Below are 21592 nucleotides of genomic sequence, written 5' to 3'. Positions count from 1 at the left end.
CGGGGTCGAAGTCCGGAGATCGTTCTTTCAGTACTCCGTAGCACTTGACCTGTTCCAGATGACCGGTGAGGTGCATGCAAATGTTGGGGAGGCAAATCCGGGGTTTTTGACTGGCAATGGTTTCTGTTTGGGGCCAAAAGATGGAAAGCTAGTTTCATGCCAGCTAGCCGACCTCCTTCAAATGCCGGTGCTTCCGGTTTGAGGGGATGCAACCTGATCGACATTGTAACATATCACACACAGGGGGGCCTTAGTCTCTTGTGACGGCCAATCGAACATCTTGTTCGCAGCCACCTAAGTGATTGGGTCCTAGCTAAGACCAACGAAGCGGGTGATGCTTGACAGAAAGGGCAGACCAACCACCTTTTCTACCTGGCCCCCAAACCTCGGATCTTTTTTTTCCAATTATGTAGAACAAAATCACACTCGTTGATTATAAAGGATTTGCATTACTAAATAACCAGAGTAATGTTTTAGCAACCTTCAAGTTCGAACCCCCAATCGCTAATCACGACGGACACCGTCCCTCCATACTAGTTATATAGACCCATCCAAGCACGATTAGTACATTCTGGTCCGATTATGTCTCTTGGATGCGGCTTTCTCCATTTTCGTAAGCATCCACATGATACTTCTTGAATCGCCGGGTGGAGATTTTGGCCATAAACATAAGATCAAGCTCTTCGTAGGAACGATCTCTAGTTTCAGGCATACGGAAGAAAGCCCATACGACAGTCAATGAGGCGAAGGCAAACCAGAAAAATCCTGTTTTTCCTATTTATTATATCAGTTAATTGACAATAAGGAAAGTTGGAACAACTTTCGGTTCTGAAATGAAAACGAATGGCTTCAAACCTTTCCAGTTCCAGGCCAGAGGATTCATCATGTAAGGCTGTATCACATTGGCGAGAATCTGTGCCATGTAGTAGCCATTGCGAGCCAGAACAATTGTCTTGGAGCGCAAACGAGTAGATGACACCTCAGCTGGTATAATCCAGCCGATTGGTCCAACAGTGAGAGAAAATGTCAAGAGCCAAATAAGGCAAAGTACTGACTGGACCCACTTAACATTTGGATTGGAAGTATTGACTGCGAGAACTCCAATGATAAAAAGCCATAGCGCCATGCATGACATACCCGATAGGTAAAGGATACGACGACCAATGCGGCGCATAAGGAACCATGTAGTGATTGTTCCTAAGAATGCGATGGAAGTGCCACCAAGATTTAGCTTATAGCTTTCTTCAGAGCTGAGGCCAGCTTGTTGGAAGAAATAGGTAGCTGAGTAGGCAAACTGAGCTCCGCAGGAAATTTGGCCCAGGAATGTGATAACAGCAATTTCTGTACGACGCAGGTCAACACCTTTGAAGCAATCCCAGTACGATGTTCCCTGTGAAGCAGCGCGCTCGAGATCATTCGTGTGGATCATGAGAGCAACCAAAGATTTGGAATGGATTTTCTCATGCTCTGCCATGAGCCGAATTACACTCTTTTCGGCCATTTCATATTTGCCCTTGCGTACAAGATGCCAAGGGGATTCAGGCATCAAGAAGGCTGCAATTCCAAGGATAGGAATCCACATCCATTGAAGTCCAAAGGTTATGCGCCATGCCCAATCATCTTGTTGTTCGATAAAGCTCTGAAGCACCCCAGCAGCTATAAACTGCCCAGTTGCAAAGCACAAGTTCGTATAGGCCGTGAGATACGATCTAAGGCGCAGAGGGCAGAGCTCCGAGGCATACGCAGGGCCAATTGTTGCAAAGATGCCCCAAGGAACACTAAAATATTTAGTTTCAATTAGCATTCACTGTGCACAGATTCAGCTTCCTCCTGTTCTAAAGTACTAACCCGCAGAGGATCTGACCTGCCGTTTGAAGCCCAACCGACATTCCGAAAAATGAAATGAAGACGAACGAAGCCATAAGAAGAACACCAAGGGCAAATGCGGGCTTGAAGCCGAAACGTTGAACAATAAATCCATTTGCAAGGGCGCCTGCAATTGCACCAGCCTGAGATCCACTGCTCATGGCACTTTGCCATCTAGCGGGAATTTGGTATGTGCCAGTGGCTGGGTCGATAGCACCGAACCGACGGGCATAAGATGGGTATGCATATAGAGAATTGATGAGAGCAGTGTCGTATCCCTCCATAATTATGGAAAGTGAAATGATCAAGGACCAGCAAACAGCCCACGGGTAGGCTTTCAAAGCCAATCGGACGTTCAGAGAATGTTCGTGGGAATTGGCGGAACGAGCATCTTCAAGCGTAGCCTCCCACTGCCCACGAGTTCCAAGCAAATCGTCGGTAATCTTGATAATATCCTTGCTATCAGACTCTTGAATCTTCTCATTCTTCGTAATGCCACAGTTTATTCCTTCCATTGAGTATTTTCGTTTGTTTTGCTTGGATCTATCGCTTGGAAGTGTCGTAGCGGGGATAGAGACTGACAGGGCGTGGTATCGGGGTGTTAACACCTTAATCGTACAGCTCAGGATCCATCACTTATGCTTCGAGGATCCGGGTAAATTTGAAAGTTATCACAGGTAGCGCGAGATCTCTTTGTCAAAATCAAGGTCCGGCTACCCTTGGCGTAACTGGAATGGAATGCTGGTCACATCCCTCCAATCCGAGCTAGAGCTCTTTGTCTCTCCAAGAATTCTCGAGCCCCTTCATAATTCAAAACTATTGGTTCGGTTGGAAATATGTGTTACCACCTCTTGGCTCTACGTAATTTAGCTCTTCGAAGATGAACTGGGGATGATCGGAGGATCACCGACGGATTCTCCGGGCCCCGCTACCCCAGACGCCAACCACCGGGTAATCTCAGCCTTGCGTCCGATTCTATAAAATCCCTGCGATTTTGAGATCCCATGACCGGTTAAAACATTTTCGAGGAAGAGGAGAAGAGGGGTATAATTTTCCCTACTGCATCGAAACACCCCGCACCTTGCCCTCGCCTGTAGCTTGGTCCTACTATACGATCAGATTATAACAGTTTTGAATTATACTCAGACATAATGGACCGTCCTTACACTATTCAGTGGCACACAGATGCCCTCAACATCGATTTTGTCGTCAATGAAGAAGGCGTCATTTGCCTGAGCCGCGTCCTACCCCCTGGCACTTTACCAAAAAGCCCAGCCTCTGAATCTGCAGAGCTACCTCTGATTAGCGTCAAGCTAGCTGGCGAAGGCCAAACAAAAGATATCAAAACTGCAAAAGCTTCGGTTGGGAATTATCTCTCGATGAGACTCAAGTACAACTGTCATGAAATCCACAAAGATGGACCAATCGAGATATTTGAAGCTAGATGCAGCGACGAAGCCACCGAAATCCAAGTGACTGCCCGACTTCATATCTATGGCCGTATACCAGTTGTCAGATCCGAAACGACCGTCACCAATATGTCGGACAGCGCTAATGTCATGCTCACTGGTCTTTCATCCTTCGTTATTGGGGGCATGATAAATACTTTGGCACGGGGTTTTGACAAATACAAAATCATGTACGCTACCAACAGTTGGTTTCGAGAAGCGCAATGGCAAGAGTATAGTCCTTCAGAGCTCGGAATCGATAACAATGGCATCTGTGAGCTTCAGGAGGGTCACACCGGCTCCCAGGCTACCTTTAGTCTGAGCGCCCACGGCTCTTATTCTACCGGCTCTCACCTTCCGATGGGTATTCTCAATGCTAAAGATCAAACCGAGACCTGGCTTTGGCAGATAGAATCAAATGGATCCTGGCGGTGGGAGATTGGTGACTACAAGGACAATCTATACCTCGCTGTTGGTGGCCCGACGGGTGCGCACCACGGCTGGAAAAAGCTGTTAAGTCCTGGGCAAAGCTTTACTTCGGTCCCTACTGCCTGCTGCCGCGTTAGTGCTGATGTTGAGGCAGCTTTCGCTGCTCTCACAGACTATAGACGGCAGATCCGGCGGCCACATGATGATATGGAGAAGGTTCCCATAATTTTCAATGACTATATGAACTGTCTAATGGGAGACCCAGACGAGCAGAAGATCATAGCGCTTCTTGATCCTGTTGCTAGTCTGGGTGCGGAGTACTTTGTGATCGACGCTGGTTGGTACGCTGACGATAGCGACTGGTGGGATGATGTTGGCTTGTGGGAGCCCTCGAAAAAACGATTCCCGTCGGGCTTTAAGAAACTCTTGGATACAATCCAAAAAAAAGGCCTCATTCCCGGACTTTGGCTGGAGCCTGAGGTAGTGGGCGTGCGAAGTGTTGTTGGCGACCGTCTCCCCAAAGAGGCATTTTTCCACGAAGACGGCCATCGTATAATTGAAAAGGGCCGTTTCCAACTTGACTACCGCCATCCCGAAGTGCGAACCTGGATGGATACAGTCATACATAATCTTGTCGTGAACTATCGTGTTGGGTTCTTCAAATTTGACTACAACATCCAGGTGATGCAGGGAACCGATGTAGATGGTCCCTCCGCCGCACGGGCTGCACAACTTGAGCATCAACGAGCTTACCTTGCCTGGGTACGCTCTCAGCTTGATAAGTACCCCGGCCTCGTCATCGAAACCTGTTCCAGTGGTGCACAGCGTCTTGACTACGCCATGCTAGCCGTGCATTCTATTCAATCGACCAGCGATCAGCAAGACCCGGCACTATATGCGGCTATCGCAGCAACAATGCCAACTGCAGTTACCCCAGAGCAGAGCGGAACTTGGGCTTATCCCCAGCCAGGATGGAGCGATGAGATCAACGCACTGACTGTGGTCAACAGCCTCCTTGGGCGTGTCTATCTCAGCGGTCGCGTGGACAAGATGAGCTCAGAGCAGCTGAGTTTAGTCAAAGAGGGCATGGTTGTTTACAAGATGATACGCGATGATGTTAAAACGGCACATGCTACCTGGCCTCTTGGGTTCCCAAAATGGAGCAGCGACTGGGTATCTTTGGGCCTTGTTGCAAAGGACAAGAAAACTGTCTATGTTGCTATTTGGCGCAGAGCAGGGCCTACGACGAAGGATATTTTTATCAATGCAGCAAAGGGCTGGCCAGAAAGCAAGCTGGAGCTACTCTATCCAGCTCGCTTGGAAACCCAGGCCACTTGGGATTATACTACGGGTATACTAGGTATAGGAGTCCCTGAGACGGTTTGCGCTCGCCTCTTCAAGATCCAGCAAGTATAGAGAATAATGATATTCTGGCGAGATATCTCGGTCAGCATCTAGGCAATGGCCCAATGACCATGAAGGAACGCCAAGTACTTACGGAAGATTGCCAATAAGCTACATAGCCAGTTTCTAGCTGCTGAGAACATTTTCGATGAATCAGCACTTTTTTGAATCAATTTTCTAGTATCAAAGACATTCCTCCGCCTAAGATCCCGTCCCTAAGATAGCGTCGAAAGCCACAAACTGTCTTGAGTTACTCGTTTAGGCAAGCACCGCGAAAGCCAATGATTCAGGCCCCCGAAATAATCTTACAAATCCTCCATCAACTTAAAAGCCAACTCCGACATTACACCGGAGATTTAAACAAACACAATACTCTTCGAATTCAAATGCTTCGTATACAGTTAGCATCATGGCATCCCAAAAACCAGTCATCTTCGTCGTCCCAGGCGCTTTTCACCGACCAATCCACTACCGAAAAATTATCGGTCTTCTCCGGGTCGAAGGTTACGAGGTGATCTCCATCGACCTGGTCGTTTGCGGGGATGAAGTCGATCCCGAAACCTCATTTTTCGATGACGGTGCGGCTGTTCGAAAGCTCTTGATCCCTTTTCTAGATAAGGGACGGAAAGCTGTGATTGTTTCGCACAGCTATGGATCTATGCCCACCTCTGTGATTGTGGAGGGTCTTACCTTGGCCGAACGCGCTGAGCAAGGCTTGCAGGGTGGTATTGTTGGCGTCATCAGTTTAGCGGGGTTTGCGTTCCCCGTCCCTGGCAAGAATATTATGGGAAATGAAGACGAGATTCCGAATCCGCCTTATCAGGTTATCAAGGTAAGAAAGATGCGGGGGTTGTTTCATTCGTTAAAGTGAAACACAGCAAGCATTACCAATTGCTGACATGCATAGGATGGCGTTGCCCATCTCCAAGAAAGTGCAAAGCCACTTTTCTTCTCCGGGCTCGATCCCAAGGAGGCCGATGCTGAATGGGACGCATTGTTCAAGAAGCTGTCAGCGAAGGCTCTCAAGACCTACCCTCGATATGTTGAGTCTGAATTTCGCTGCTCGAAAACGTATGTTCTCTGCGAAAAGGACCAGGCGGTGCCTCCAGCCTGGCAAGAACAGATGGCTCGTTTGGGTGGTTTTGATATTGTTAGAGTAGACTCGGGACATTGTCCTCAGCTTTCTAAGCCTAGAGATGTGCTGGCTGTAATCGAAAGGGTTGCAGCGACAGCCAGGTAGTGGAATGAGAATTTCTAGATTTGGCGGTTGGCCCTTCCTGGAGCCGAGGTCTATCAAGTTCACTATATTCGTAGCACTGCGTACCCCTCAACGAGATCGTGAGCCTCACATTACGTGCCATGTCAATCCCGAGTTTCCCCAAAGATACTAGCATCTCCACCTTGAAGTTCGTGCCTGAAAATATGACTCGTAAAGTAAGCATTATTGGTCGGGCTAAACCAAACGCCAAGCATCCTAGATCTACAGATCTACAGGTGAGATCCGACCTGACGATCACTGGCAATGGTCCAATTTAATTTCTCCACGGTGGAATTACTAGTAGTGTTGATCATGGGCACAACATGTCTAACGATCGGCTGAAATTCAATTCCTTGCAGCAAGCTCACAGAGAAGCCTAGACATGTGAATTAAGATAAAAGCAGAATTTGGCTGAATGGTACAAGAGGGTTGAGACACTTCACAATTAGAGGAAACGATAATCAAGGAAATTGAGGTATGACGCAGATTGGTGACTGGAGGTAGAAAGGATATGTATGTACTCGGGGCAAAAAGAAAATCACACGAGCTGGCGCCGGCAGCCGGTAGGTATGCAAAAGGTAATGTATGTTGCTCATGAATTCATCTCGACAGCAAACCATCGGTGTCCTGATAACCCTTTTTTTGATAAATTTTCTGGTTTTTTCTTCCCAAGATCCTTCGTGTGCTCTTCTTGCTCGGATCGGTGGGTTGTTTGCAGGTAGATGGCGTTGTCGGGACCCGGCTCTTCGAAATTCTTCCGTCTCGAGTGGCACAGTCGTCCTCCACTGTCACCGTAATAGAATGGGAAGGAAATAATTCAAAGTGACAGTTGGGTATCATAACGGAGCTGTTTGCGGCGAATTCGAACAGAATTAATGGAGATCGATATGTCGAGGGGGAAGCGAACGTTTGGAGAATTAACCAGAGGTTAAATCGAGCCGGTTTTAATCGGGGTTAGCGAGCTGGGGAAGAATGTTAGATATCGTTTCAGCCAGGAGACAATCAGCTATCACTTACACGCAGGACGGGGCGGGAGTAGTCCTCGTTATCTTGCAGGGAGACGCTGCTATCTCGGGAAGCGTGACCCTGGTAGACATTCTTCATACGGTTGTCGGTATAGGTGTTTTGGCGACCGAGACCGTTCCCTGCGCCATCGCTACCCTGGGGGAAAACACCTCTGACGAAGCTGGATCCTTGACTGGTTCGGTTGTCTGCCATATCCGCGTTGCTAGGAATCAGGGCTAGCCGAGCGAGCGCGCTTCCGATAAAAGAAGATCAAGAAGATCATGCCACCAAGCAAGGCCAGTCCTCCCAAGACACCGATGACAATGCCGGCAATTGATCCACCGCTGAGGCCAGATTTTTCGTCGCTAGCCTGTGTATTGGATGTATCCGCGCCGGCAGTAGAGCTTGACCCAGCAACTGTGATGGTCTTGATTTCACCGGCTGATGTTGTCTCCTTGACGATGTTGCCCGTGGTCGTGGTGGAGGAAGTTGAGCTGGTCTGAAATCACAAGTCAGTAAATCAAACGTAAAGGCATCGTTATGGGTATCCGGTCGATACAAGAGTAGTATTTTGAGAGGATGTGGTGGTTGTCGATGTACCGCTAGTGGTTCCCTGTCCCAACAAAGAATAAGAGAGCTGTTTCTGTGAAAAGAGCACAGAACCCAGGATATGAACCAGACAGAGAACCAAGAAGGGTATTTCGACTTGACGGGCAGGCGAGTGGGTTTTTCTGCAGGAACTAAGGGGAAGGGACACATACCGAGGTGGTGGAAGTTCCACCAGAGCCACCTTCAGTGCTGGTGGGTTTTTTGCTTCCGGCGCTCACGTAGGCGAAGACACCATCTGCAGCACTGCCACAGCTGTCGGCGGGATATCCAGGACAGCCAGTGTCACACTTGCTCGTAGCCTTTTGGGAAGATTTCGAGGGCACAACGTTTGTACACCAACACTTCTTCCCTTGAAGGACACCGAGAGCATAGCTAGCGCAAGTCGTCTCACAGGCTCCATTTGATTGGTAGGTATCGGAGACTATGCACCAGTCAGTATAGAGCCCTCTTTCGTCTCTGACATTCATATAGCCTACCTGCGTCGTAGTCGGATCCAGTATTGTCGGTGGCACAGTAGGCGAGATCAGCCAACACAAATGGCTTTGCCAGCAGGGCGAAAGCCGAGGCTAAATGCCAGAACTTCATGGCGGTTGTGGCTATTTGGTCACAGGTGGCCGTTCGTGGGTGTCTTTTGTCGATTCGATAGAAATTCGATGTTTTGGTATTCTCTTTTTGTTTTTTTGTTTTTTTCTTGTCGAATTTTTCCCACTTCTCAATTCCACCCGACCTGTCTAGTCGAAGGTTGTCGACTCGCAAAAGGGAATAGGATCAAAAACTCGAAATGGGCAGTGTGTGCCGACCAATGGGAAAGGTGTCGATCACCCATACAACGTACGGGGTGGTCAGGGGACGGGAGGAAATCGAGGTCTGCCTGTCTGCCTGTCTGCCTGCTGGTGCCCAAACGATAATGATGGGTTAGTAACCAGGGAACATCATCTCTCTCCGGTCGGCAGTCGAAGGAGGAGGAGTGAATATTGGAGATCGATGAAGATGGGAAGGAGAGGAGAGGAGAAAGGGCGGGAGTCACGGGCCCGACCTCACAGCAGAGCAGAGCACAGCAACAGCAACAGCAATAACTCTCCCAGAGTCCACCCCGAGTCCACCGAGAGTCCACACAGCACCAATGCCAATGCCAACGTTGCGCACATCCCGGCAATGCCGCTAGCTGAGTGGATACTTTTTTGACTTGCGCACGTCCTGGTATTACTGGGAAATCATTACGGAGTACGGAGTACTCGTACGGAGTACTCGTACGGACTACTGAAAGTACGGAGGACGAGTACACACTTCACCTGTTCTTCACCTTCTTCGATCGATTCTTTCAGAGTCGAGGAGTCTACGAGTACCGGGTTGACTGTCATTTCCTTCTCCACTTGTTTCGACTGGACTCTGTTCCACTGCGACGGTTGAAGTACGAGTATACATTACTCGTATCTCGGCCAGTTGTGATTGTTGATTTCCGAGTAAACCAAATACCAATTTTGGCGAACTGGCTCCACCGCCCGGCATTACATTGGCTCATCCTTTAATGAGAGGAATTCTTAGGGCATTCCACCCTTCATACTTGGCCTATTTTGAGCTCTTTTCTTGATGGTATGGTGGTGATTGTAGTTATGGCTATGGCCATGTATCTTGGCTTGTTTCTTCTAGTCTCTCCTAGTCACACTCACAGAAAGTTCTAGGTGTAACTGCCGTGCAACCCTTCTAATCTGGGTTAGGAAAAGGAGAGGGGGAAAAGAGGAAGCCTACGTAATGAGTGGGGAGGTTGCTGTCTCAGAAGCTGCGCCAAAGCCACTTCCCTCCCCGCCACATCACATTCGAGACACCTTCAGAGAGCTGGGCTGAGCTGATCTACTACGAGTATGGACCATGTAATATCATATATGACATACACACACTCTCTCTCTCTCTCTCTCTCAACGATGTTGTTTTTGTGCTGCTCGGAGTTAAGCCTGCCATCAACCCTGTCCCTTCAAGCCACCCGAGCCTGCACCCTCTCGGGGAGGGAGGGAGGAAACGGCAGGGGGAAAAAAAAAGTACCAGGTGGAAAAGTACTTCCGCTGTCGTCATCGATTGGCTTCGGTCGACTCACATCCTAGTCACTTTCTGACTGCACTAAATCAAGGCATAAACATAAACACCAGGCCGATCCATCCCCTCCCCGACGTTAGCGAGTCCGAGTACATCCATTGGGGGGAAAGCCTATCCGAATGTGACGGCAGTGCAGTGTAGGTGCCGCGGCCCCATTGCCCCATTGACCAAGTTTATTCTGGTGTTTTATGTATCTCGTCGAGTTGTCCAAGCTCCGAGTCGCCACCACACCTTTCTTTCAAAGAGATATACTCCGTCCGCCGTCCACGAATGTGCCAGTCCCGTAGCCGAGAAAACTTTCCTTCTTCGGTATTGTGTGTATCCTCGATAGCGGATCCATCCTCGAGTGCTCTGCTATCTGATATCAGACCAGCCAATCCAGGACGGAGTACTGCTCAAAACACAGCCAAAGATCATGCAGCGATCAGCCTTCTGACGGCGAATCCCAGCGGGCACCGAGTGGATGCGACCCACCACCGTAAATTGCGTAAATTAGCCAGGTCGCAGGATGGTTTGACCACAAAATGAACAATTCTTACTGTACTTCTTCGTACTCTGTATGCACCTTACAACCTCTGTAATGGAGGGTGGGTAGCGATCGATCGATCCTGACCAGGCACATGTCAGACTGCTGCACCACCGTGGTTCGCAAACCCAATGCATCCTTGACCAGCCCCGATCATCTTCTCTGAGCTCATCGCACATTTCATCAGTCCACCCGTCTGATTCTCTTCCCTATCATTCGTTCTTCTCAGACTGAGATTTCGAAACTTCCCGGGGCACCCAGACCCAGACCCGCCGGAGGCATATCCATTGCACGGAGGACGGAGGACAGCGACGCCCAGACAACCTGAAATCTGACCTGCTTGGCTAACAACCCCAACAACTGTCTATTTCCAAGGTGTCCACTCAATTCGGTACATAAATCTCAAAAATTCCACTACCCACTTCTCACGCCATGATTAATATCCTTGAGACACCCACCCACAGCGATCCCGGGTGGCGGCAGGGGTATGTGTAATCCTAGCCGGGTCGCACCAGGGGAAGTCGTCCCAGAATGCATTTCATTGCAGCAGAATGGATCCTCATCTGAAATTCATGGAGCCCAGATGCCCGATGATCGCCCGTCAGATCCTTCGCGTCTCAGACCGTGCCAGCCCGTTGGGGTCCGGCCGATGGAATGGATCTCGACCTGACTGGGCCTGAATAGGCCTGGATGGACCAAACTGGATCCGATTCTGGCCCAGAAGGATGCGTCCACCTACGGAGTAGTACATATCTGCCAGGTACGAGTACAATATACATGCCTCTCTGGTAACCAGCATGGCAGCGCGGCGTCCCGCTGGCTTGCAATTCTAGACCTTACTGGAATCATCCTGTGGTCCTGATTCGCGAATGCGGCAATATCCACCGTGTGGCGTCTTTTTTGGCTTCCTTTTCTTCCTTCCTTGCTTTTCCAAGAATATCCTGCTAGCTTCCTCGGCATTTGCGCAACGGTATGTACGAGATGCATATTTGTGTATGGGGTACGGAGTACTCCGTAGTTACTCCGTAGATGAAACCGGAGCTAAATGATTTCCCCTTAACTTTATGAGGCTTATTGCTAAATTCAGGAGTATGCTTAATTGCAGGCTTGAGCGACACGTCAAAGGGCGGGTGTTAGTACGATTACAACCCGGGTCGCTTTCGCTTTCGCCTTCGTCTATGCCTACAGCTGCGCCTGCTAAGGGGTAAATTTTGTGCTTGCTACCGCGTTACTCACTTCCAAGGTTTTCATATCTTGACGAGTCAATGTCTCGGAATTGATGAGTAGCCAAGGATGAGACATCCCGAGTTGCTATTTGTAGAACACAAATTCTATATATGGCTTTTCCTTGCTTGGGATGATAGCCGAGGTGATCCTCGAAATAAGATACTCACACGGTATGCTGGCTAAAATTATCGGTCAAGCATTATGTATTTCGTCGTGATATTGTGTATCCCACCAATTACATGGACTCCAAGGAGCAAACTCTCACGGTATATAACAAATAAATTGAATTTAACTAAACTACGGTAATTGTCTATGAGTGGCTTTGATGTAGTATTATTTGTCCAAGTTCGCAAAGCATCATGATGCTAGTTTGACCCTAAAGCTCTGGGATGAGGTAGAACTTGAAGCTGAACGCTGAACTCTCTACTACCAGCAACGACCGAATTTCCAATGCAATCCAATTGCACCACTTTGATGATCTATTGGCAAAGATTTGGGGTTTACATATTGCGTGGGAAAGATAGTACTAGTAAATGTCTTATTCACCGGCAGAGAAATGTCTCACTTGTGCAGATTTCAATGGACTTTTCACTTTTACTAGTATCTTACAGGGTCAAAAGTAGACAAAGAGCCCACTGTGCAGCCAGTTTCAAAGCACACAGTGTACATGCTGTTAGTTTGCAGTGAAGTTGTGATTCATGGTGTGATTCATGTGGTATCATGTGAATTCATTCCTGATCTAGAAACCCTAGTGATGGAACCAGAGCTTTATGCAAGTGCAGAAGAAAAAATATTGTTTACCATTACTCTCTAGTAGGAGTGAGTGATAGGTGTATGGATTTTTTGTGACGAAGATGCAAGCTGATATGCACTGTACGGGTCATTTTCCATCAACTTCTTCCGACGCTGCTCACCAGCCACTCCACAACTCCCTGGGTATCAAAAGTCGACAACATTTGTCGTGACGACCGAGAATCTTTCGCAGTCATATCATCATCACTTTGGACTCTCGAGTTTCCCGCCTCATGACATATTAATTCAACGCTCGCCAGTGCCGCTTGCCAGCCACTCCGCAACTCGCTGGGTAGTATCAAAATTCGACAACGTTCGTCGTGACGGGGAAGCATCCTTCACAGTCTTATCATCATCACTTTGGACTCTCGAGATTTCTGGCTCATGACATACTAATTCGATCGCCGATGACATAGCCACAATCTGCGAAAGGTGCCAGGCCATATCCAACAGGTCGAAATCTGGCAGTGGTCGCTTTACAGGATCATCCGTTGTCAGTCGGAACCGATGACCCGATTTAACTGGCTCATTCGAGCCCATCGCACAGAATCTTAGTCCTTCCACGCTTTCCAGATTTTGATAGGAAAGTGCTTGCTTGTGAATACCCACCACGTCTTTGAATCGGTGTTTCTCCCGTGGCAGCCAGTTGAATTCCACCTCTAACTCGCGTTTGTCAAGGGAAACTCGGACAGGACGTAAAGCGAACATCCCGACTGAGAAGGCATAAGCAAGATCACTTCGCAAGCATATCAGGCTTGAGCAGCCACTGGTGGCATTCGGTGCGTTGTCGGGGTTATGAAAGACGGCGTTGCGCCATCGCTGCACTCTAGCGGGGTCCCAGAATAAGTCAATGAATCGCCATAGTCCTAGTGAGTGAACATCGAAATCGAAAGCCGGCCGTGCGAGTATCTCTGGAAATATCCAAACCGGCTGATAGACTTTCGCGGTGCCGGTCAAGACGCAGCGATGGCCGTCTCGTTTTCTGGCCACAATCCGCATGCATTTGGAGAGGCTGTCGCGAGATGTGCTGGAGGCACCAGAGGCAATGCTTTGAAGGACGGATCGGTCCTCGAGCCATCTCTTTGGGAGGTTGGGGCACGTATTGAGAAAATCGATAGTGGAGTTTGGTGAATGGCAGACGAGTTCGATGAGGGACTCCAGTTTTGAGAGGTCGCACACCTGAAGGCTGGCCCAGAGTGAGGTCGAGATCTTTTCTTTTCCCATGGCCTTGGCCAGATCTCGCAGTAGGGTGATTCTTTCAGGTATCTCGGTATTTGAACTGTCTCCAGTCATCGCGGGTTGAGGAGTCCTGCTTCTGCTCGGCATGTTCATATGCCAAGTCATGTTTGGCAGGTTCATCAAGCCGCGTGTGATATAAGCAAATGGCCTAACTACTATCAGAATCTGGGAATCAAAGCAAGAGTGGGAGGTAAAAACACACATTATGAGTCTGATTTCTTCTGAGAGAAATCTGAGGGAGTAGGGTTGGTGACGAGGTCTAGAAAGAAAACACTCCAAATACTCCGGGTGCCGGAAGAGGCAATCATGATGCCAAACGCTGCCTGCAGGTGCGAGCTTCAATGGACAAAGGGTACCTTCCTAGGCCTACGAGAAAACTACTAGTACTACTAGGTCACGGTACTTCAGCCTGCGTGAATGGAATTCATCAAGTAATAATAAAGTATATAGTATCTGCTGTTTATTTTTGATTGCTTCAAGTTCAGGCTTAGTTTATAAGTAATCCAGTTCATGTTCATCATCATTATTTCATTTCATTGATTCCTAAACTCATATATACCATTCAAAATCGGCCCGAGCGGCGAGGGTCAATAATCCATTCTCGTTCTCGCATCCGTCTTTCTCCAGTCACGCGTGGCGGTCGCATTGGAAGCCTTTCAGCAAATGAAGATCGTCGTGGTCGAGGTGCTGGTGGGAGAGACGTCCTTTCTCGTTGCATCTCACGAATACGCCGCCGCCGCGCGCTTCGGATCTCATCAGAGAGCTCAATTAGCTCATCAATATCTCGCTAAAGCAGAGTCAGTATTAGTCATGCTTCTCGCTTGGTTTCTATCGGATCAAGATGGTAAAGCCGTACCTGTTCAAGGAAGGAGAACACATAGTAATGCTTCCGGGTCTCTTCAAACTCATATCCAAGTCGTTCAATGGCTTCTCGAACAACCAGCTCCTTGGTAATCTCTGTCCATCGCTCATCGCGATTTTCTTTCTCTACCTGCTGGCCGATCTCCATCTCACGCTCCAATTCTTCTTCTACTGCGTGCTTCGGAGCCACCTCGATGACACTCAAGGCTCCACTCATCTCGGCCGCATCAATCTTTGACAGGGTATCGGTTGCAGACCATTCGTCGGGAGTGCCCTTTGAGAGCCCAGCTGTGGAACGAGGAACGGAACGCTTCTCATGGACTTCGACTTCTTCTTCCTCTTCGATTTCTTTTCTACCTTCGAACCCACGAGGCAGCTTCCGTCGCCCACGGGTATTCGCAGTTTCTGCGGCCATGGAGATGCCTTCGTCATCAAACGGGCGTGGCTTGCGTCGTGAAGAGGCGGTTCTGATATCCCATGGGTTGGAGAATTCGAGAGATGGCCCGCTGGTTGGAGAAACCGAGTCATTATCATCCTCGTCTTGTTCTTCTTCTTCTTCTTCTTCTTCTTCTTCTTCTTCCTCCTCCTCTTTTCCGTGGCGATGCTTGAAAACAACTTCATCCTCGGATTTGCGACCACCTTTTGTACTTCTACGGAGGCTGGTTAGCAATTAGAATGCCACGGGATTCTAGTGACATACCGATGGCGAACGTCGACTTCGTCAATACTAGTTCTTGTGGAAGAAATCTCTGGACTAGGCGCACGCGGCATGCGGGAGCCTTCAAATCCTGGGAACTTTGTCAGTGGAAGCACAGGCAGGAGCAGGACACATCAGCAAAACATACCGTGATCAATATGTCGATGATGGGTTATCACATCCTGATGGATAGGAGGCGCATGTATACTAGGCGCATGTATGCTAGGCTCTGGTGAAAGATCTCGAGGCGGGGATATCTTGTCCTTGTGAATTGGGATCTCCTCAGCCGCCTCTACAATTTCTGTTGTTCTACGAGGTCTTGAGCGTGAGCGTCTTTGCGTCATTTCCTCAACCGCCACACCATCTTGGAAGTCATCTCGTTGTTCGATTGGGAATGCCCCTGGCGGCTCTCTTTCGGGTATAGGTTCTGGTGGATTGCGTCTGTGTCGCATTGTCTCGCGGATGTGTATTTCTTCGTCCTCTTCCTGCTCACGAGGAGAGGGTCGATCTTTCCACCGCATAATAATCTCTTCGTCGATTCTGGGGTCTCGACGGTTTCTCCCGCCATGGGGAGGGATATCTCGTTTTCTGTCGTCAATTATGATTTCTTCTACCTGTATGCCGCGTGGTCGGGGTCGCCTGCGAGATTCTGAGGATCTCGCCAAGGGTTCATCTCTATCTTCTTCGAAGCTTCTTGCGCGCGGTAAAATTTCGTTGTCGATTTCTTGTCCTGGGGGTGTTGGTGCTTCTCTGCGTCGAAAGAGCAGTTCCTCTTCTTCGATTTCCCGGTCTGGCCGAGGCCGCCTCCTATCACGCTTTTCTCTTTCGTGGACCACGAATTCTTCTTCGGGGTCCGGAGGTCGGGGGCCACGGCGTCTCTCCCTCTCCTCAAACACGCGGTCATCTTCGCTCATTCTTCGAGGGCGGCGCATGCGGCGTTTCTCTTTTTCTTCGATAATCAAATCTTCCTCTGCGCGGTCTCGAGGACGCGGGACACGCCTTCTTTCTCTTTCTTCGATGATTAGGTCTTCCTCTTCTGTATCTCTCCGACGTGGACCACGATGCCGTTCTCTATCATCAATAATCAACTCTTCATCATCAATTTCACGGGGCCGACGCTCGCGACGTCGCTCTCGCTCTTCAACCAAAAGGTCTTCCTCATCGACCTCTCTTGGGCGGTGCCCACGACGCCTTTCCTTCTCGTTGAAAATCAGTTCTTCTTCGACTTCTCGAGGTCTACGACCACGACGTCTATCTCGTTCTTCGGCAATGAGTTCCTCCTCTTCGATCTCGCGAGACCGATGACTGCGGCGCCGGCGCGAAGGCATGTAAAGCTCGTCAGGTTCGCGCTCGACCTCTCGAACAGCCTCGTCCACTGCATCTCTAGATCTCCGCATGGCCATCCGCTCCCTTTCTCTCGGCTGTGCGAAGCTTTCCTGTACAATATCGCGCGGTGGTCGTTCCCGGGTCCGCAGCCGTTCCATGTCTTCAGGCGGTGGCATTGATCGCCGACGGCGAAATTCCACATCCTCGTCAAATTCAGGCCCTCGTCGGCGTGGGCGGGAATATCGTTCTCTTTCATATTCATAATCATCCTCTTCGTAGTAGTCCTGAGGCGGCGCGCGGCGAGACATGGCAGCGGTGAGGGGTATTCGAAGAAACGTTGGAGGGGGTTGGGCAAAAGATCATTTGGATTTGGTCGTGACAGGGGCTCGTGAGTCCAATCTTCTCTGTCGAGCCGTAGGTATCTCCAAAGGACGAGTTTGACCTATAATCGCTGCTCGGGAACTTGGTGGGGTAGGCGTTCATGCAAGATATGGGCAGGAATTCGGGGCTGTTGAGGGGATTCCCGAGGATGGAGCTCTTGGTCATTGGGTCCTGGGCAAAGTCAGGTTGGCCTAGTCTCGTGACTATACTCTTCGCGGCGAAATGGCTACTGGGTCCAAAAGCCAGTGTCCTGCGCGATGAGGGTTACTATCCAGAATATTGGTCAAATCGAGCGAAGGCGGGGCTTTGGCGAAGTACTGCCGATCAAAGCATATCTAGGTTGAACAAGCTTGGCGACAACGACTTCAGACGATAAAGGATAGAAGGATAAGAAGAGGGGAAGTTTGGTCACAGAGGGGAACTCATCAGCCACGAGCTAATGTGACTGCAGAGTAGAGTAACTAGTAGAGGAGCAAACGGGAGGTGGAGGCTGAGCAACATTCAAGTTCAGCCCTTGGAAATGCCCGATGACCCCACGACCCGCTGATGTCACAGCCACGCGGACCATCGCATCGCATCGCATCGCACGATCAGCGGTTGGGCGCGGAATTTTGGCAGGGCTGACTTGATGTGGAAGGGAAATATGGCCTTGGATGTAGTTTGGTATATCTTTCGCATATTTATTTTCTACCTAGTTCTTTGTTTACTTGGAATTGAATTTGGAGAACCGGGGGTGTTATCCGTGGCTCTGGAGCGGGGTTGGCTGGTCGGGTCGAACCAAGGATTATAAGAATGCACGTGGAAATAAGGACAGCAGCGTATAGTTATTGACAACATGTGTCTTGCATAGTTTAAACCACAGTGATACAGTATGGTCTTTGGATAAAAATCTTGATACAGATCGGCCACTGCCAACTTAGTGACCTCATAGTTTTGGATTTGGCTGCAAGTTCACTGGAAGAAAAGTCGTTTTTGTCCTCTCTCAGGCTTGCCACGGCTGCGGCCACCTCTTCCACGGGTGCTAGAGCCCGAGCCCCTAGCGCTATTTGGGGGGGGTTTGTTGCTGTGACTGCTGTTGTGCAGACATCGCTTCCTGTCGGTCTTGAAGCTCCAGATCTTTCGCGAAATGCCAGTCGTCATGTTCTTCCCGTTCATACTCTGGTATAACTTTCGAACAACGATCACAGGTATTTTGCAGTAATGTAGGCTCAAAATCGCCTAAAGGTGTATTGGATGAGTCCTGATCTGCTGGCGGAGGACTCTCGTTGCCGGCAGGTGCCGAATTCGAATCATCCGGGAAGGGGGAGTGAGTAAAAAAGCGTTTGATCCCGCCATCGTCGATCCTCCTTTTTTTTCTCTGCCGGGAGGACTTCGTTGGAAGTGCTGTCAGCTCCACGGGGTTTTGTAGACTGACTGATAGACTTTGCCTGATCGCCCCGAACCAGAAACCCTTCGATTGCTTTATTCTTGCTCACGCCATCCTCGAAGCTGCTCACACTTAAGGATAGGTTCGAACAAGGCCACGCTTGTCCTTCTGCAACGACTTGTCGAAGCAAGTTCTTCGCAAGATCAAAAAGCAAGTCTTCGTCAATCTTACTCGACCCCGGGATTGGAATTTGGCGAGATCGAGATTGCGCGACCCGGTGATGCAAAGTAATGACCCGGGGACGGCGTCTATTTTCAAGCACGCCATCCTCCACTAATCTGCCATAGATATCCGCTGCAAAAATATGCAGCCATTTTTCTGCCTGTTCAACGGAGTTGATACTTGGACGAAAAGACTTGGCCGATAACATGGACTTGATTTGTGTTCGAGGATTGACTTCACTCCGATCCTCGCCACGAATGACTCCGTAGAGCCAGTTGGCCGTGTGGTCATCAAGTTTTGCGCGTAATTGCTCATAGGGAATGCTAAGCAGTTCGCTCACTTGCTCAGTACCGAAATCCGAGGTGATTTGCTCGCCCAATTTGCCACCAAGCATCCGAATCTGTGTGAATTTGTAGCCGTTCAAGAAGAACTGAATAGCACGATTTCGTACAATTGTTTGTGCATTTGGTTTATTACAGGCACTGCCAAGCTTGGCAAGCATCTTATTTCGCGCGACACCAGCGGAGCAGGTATAATGCAACTGGTTCCATACGGCAGTGCGCACCGATCGAACGATCTCGGCCGCAATTTGCATCACGACATCATCCCAATCTGGATCATCCTCTTCCCTCTCATGTTTATCCAGCTCGATGAGAGAATCTCCAGTATGCCATGGAATAGCTGTTGTTGGAGGTGGCGGAAGGTCGGCGTCTCGATTATCGTCTTGCGATTTTTGTCGTAGCTCAGGGTACTTTTGTAGCAAGACGCGGTAAATCAAGGGCGACATATCAATGAACACTTCATCGATGCTTGCTTTCTCCAGGGAGGCGGATAGACCCTGTGTCAGTGATATTACTTCCTCATCCACACTGTCGGCAGACCATCGCTCTAACTCGTCCTTCATCGTCTTGAGAATCTTTCGAGATTCTGCGCGATACGGATCCAGTGAGACTTTGTCGGTTCGGATATTCTTGAAGGAGTCATCACGGTAAGCCCATCGACCACCTTCACCCTCACGAAATGTCGCGACATGTTGCAAGACGATATTCGGGCACAATTTGCGGGCCTCAGCAGTTGTCACCATGCGAGTGATGCCATACGGTCGAGCAGCATAATTGACAGCGATCAAAGAGTCCCACTGGCGAACTGCGAGTGGAGTATCGCGGTCCGTCCCCAGACGAACCATCTCGCATTGCGCATAGAATGCATCAAGGTCGATGTGAGCTATCGCGCGGAGCGGCGTGGCTGTCGAGCCCTGGCGAAGTAGATGGAGCTGTCGAAGGGTATAGCGGGAACGTTTCACGGCATCGGGGGACGCGTTGGGCGAATCTGCAGGCGACATGCTCGGTGCAGCGTCATTGCGACTCTAGAGGTCAATTCAAACCCTCCGAGACTCTTTTTTTTTCAATTCGGTGAAGTCTTCCCGCAGGTCTACGCGAGGTCTACGTGACTGTGGTCCTTGAGAAATCATTCCGAAGGGGGTTAGCGCCGGGCACGTGGTTCGGACCTTAGCCTCATGCGTAGGTTAGTCACGTGGATCTCTGGAACCATGGATCCATTGTTGACACGAAAACTAGACTTGCTCAGCGGGAAGGAGCTTTCTACAGGGTGTACCAATGTAGGGAAGGCACGATGAGATGACCCAACCTCCAATTTCCAACCTCCAACCTCCATCCACGTAGACATCATAATCATCATCACCATCACCACCACCTCGCCACCCGCAGCAACCACATCCACAACATCCCCAAAGCACCTGCTGCGAGCAACCCATTCCACATGGTTCAAAGTCAAATCTCGTCAGATTAGAAAAGAGACGCTTAATTTTCATTTTTCCCCCTCCTCTGTTCGTTAAACAATCTGTGGACCTCCATAATGACGGCGCTGCCAGGGTCACATCACTCTCGTGCAGGATCTGCCGAGTCGAGACCAACCAACTGATCTCGATCTGAGCGCGCGCTGACACGGGCGATCGCTGAGTGGCGGCCTGCGGTGCCCAAAGCCACGCATTCCTGCCCAACGCCCTACTCCGCCAGGTTTGACTGGTGGCAAACGTCTTTTTGCTCGTTACTCTCGATCTACGAGCAGATTGGCCCTTACTGCCCTCCAAGTTGCAGACGCAAGAGGATCAACCCTCCCAGGCCCGATTTGTCCAACGTTGGACTTGCTCACGAGTTCGGAGGGTGGTCCCCGAGAGAGTACATTTCACCACGCGCGCCCTACTTGTCGCTAAACACCTAGTGCCCTACCTGGTTGACCGCTTTCTCTCGTTCTATCTGCCTCTTTCGTCCTATCGGCACTGCAGATTCCGAAAGATCAAGGCTCAGTGGGGTCAACCGGCAGCCTTCAAGAGGGCACAGACTGAGTAGCAATCCAAGCTGAAATTTGATGGGGGGGATCGACCCTTTTTCAACGTAGCCGTACCAAAATGTGTGCCTGACCAGGGTCAGGACTCTGAGACCGCACAAGGCGGCTACAGGCAGGGTTGCACATCCTCTAAGCCGTATTCGACCGTGCATGCTTTGCTTTGATAGTGGGGGGAGTCGTGGCACCAGCCCAAGAGGACGGCCCAACCGCCCTCTGAACCCACTTTAGTTCGCCCCCCTCCCCTTCTTCTCTTCCTCTCTCCCCCCCTCTTCTTTCAACCTTTCTCTTCTCACTCTCCAACCTCTTCTTCCCGACCTCCTCCGTGTGCATCACCCCCCACTTGGACCCTCCGATCGGACTCATAGCGTGACCATATTCAGCCCAGAGGATCTCACCCCCCTCTCTCTGTGTCTCTCTTCGTTTCCTCTATCTTGTCATCGTCCAGCCTCGCAGACTTGATTCAGTCGCTCGGCCACGT

The 21592-nt window shown here is 49.8% G+C and overlaps 7 protein-coding genes across 7 annotated transcripts; 2 read left to right on the top strand and 5 right to left on the bottom strand.

Annotated features, from left to right (window-relative positions):
- Nucleotides 1–580: 580 nt before the first annotated feature.
- Nucleotides 581–2381, bottom strand: N7509_011914 (general substrate transporter; the record flags this gene model as incomplete). Its single annotated transcript, XM_056636551.1, has 3 exons — nt 581–774; nt 856–1778; nt 1849–2381. 3 exons carry the CDS (start codon nt 2379–2381, stop codon nt 581–583), a joined length of 1650 nt encoding a protein of 549 aa, XP_056482581.1.
- A 636-nt stretch (nt 2382–3017) lies between these two features.
- Nucleotides 3018–5159, top strand: N7509_011913 (putative Melibiase subfamily; the record flags this gene model as incomplete). The annotated part of the gene is made up of 1 exon (XM_056636550.1): nt 3018–5159. The coding sequence occupies one exon, from the start codon at nt 3018–3020 to the stop codon at nt 5157–5159; it is 2142 nt and encodes a 713-aa protein (XP_056482580.1).
- Nucleotides 5160–5556: 397 nt separating this feature from the next.
- On the top strand, nt 5557–6387 carry N7509_011912 (alpha/beta hydrolase; the record flags this gene model as incomplete). Its single annotated transcript, XM_056636549.1, has 2 exons — nt 5557–5979; nt 6055–6387. 2 exons carry the CDS (start codon nt 5557–5559, stop codon nt 6385–6387), a joined length of 756 nt encoding a protein of 251 aa, XP_056482579.1.
- Nucleotides 6388–7349: 962 nt separating this feature from the next.
- Nucleotides 7350–8604, bottom strand: N7509_011911 (Carbohydrate-binding WSC subgroup; the record flags this gene model as incomplete). Its single annotated transcript, XM_056636548.1, has 5 exons — nt 7350–7367; nt 7423–7646; nt 7699–7909; nt 8172–8440; nt 8496–8604. The coding sequence occupies 5 exons, from the start codon at nt 8602–8604 to the stop codon at nt 7350–7352; spliced, it is 831 nt and encodes a 276-aa protein (XP_056482578.1).
- Nucleotides 8605–12901: 4297 nt separating this feature from the next.
- N7509_011910 (uncharacterized protein) lies at nt 12902–13948 on the bottom strand (the record flags this gene model as incomplete). The annotated part of the gene is made up of 1 exon (XM_056636547.1): nt 12902–13948. The coding sequence occupies one exon, from the start codon at nt 13946–13948 to the stop codon at nt 12902–12904; it is 1047 nt and encodes a 348-aa protein (XP_056482577.1).
- A 508-nt stretch (nt 13949–14456) lies between these two features.
- Nucleotides 14457–17086, bottom strand: N7509_011909 (uncharacterized protein; the record flags this gene model as incomplete). Its single annotated transcript, XM_056636546.1, has 4 exons — nt 14457–14681; nt 14751–15405; nt 15456–15543; nt 15601–17086. The coding sequence occupies 4 exons, from the start codon at nt 17084–17086 to the stop codon at nt 14457–14459; spliced, it is 2454 nt and encodes an 817-aa protein (XP_056482576.1).
- Nucleotides 17087–18201: 1115 nt separating this feature from the next.
- On the bottom strand, nt 18202–20089 carry N7509_011908 (DNA-directed DNA polymerase eta; the record flags this gene model as incomplete). The annotated part of the gene is made up of 2 exons (XM_056636545.1): nt 18202–18528; nt 18602–20089. The coding sequence occupies 2 exons, from the start codon at nt 20087–20089 to the stop codon at nt 18202–18204; spliced, it is 1815 nt and encodes a 604-aa protein (XP_056482575.1).
- Nucleotides 20090–21592: the final 1503 nt, after the last annotated feature.

Source organism: Penicillium cosmopolitanum (assembly GCF_028827165.1).
Source record: "Penicillium cosmopolitanum strain IBT 29677 chromosome Unknown utg000011l:1.0-3548175.0:1.0-3550911.0, whole genome shotgun sequence".
Lineage (NCBI taxonomy): Eukaryota > Fungi > Ascomycota > Eurotiomycetes > Eurotiales > Aspergillaceae > Penicillium > Penicillium cosmopolitanum.
Note: the sequence above shows the minus strand (reverse complement) of the source record. Positions and strands in the feature narration are given on the sequence as shown.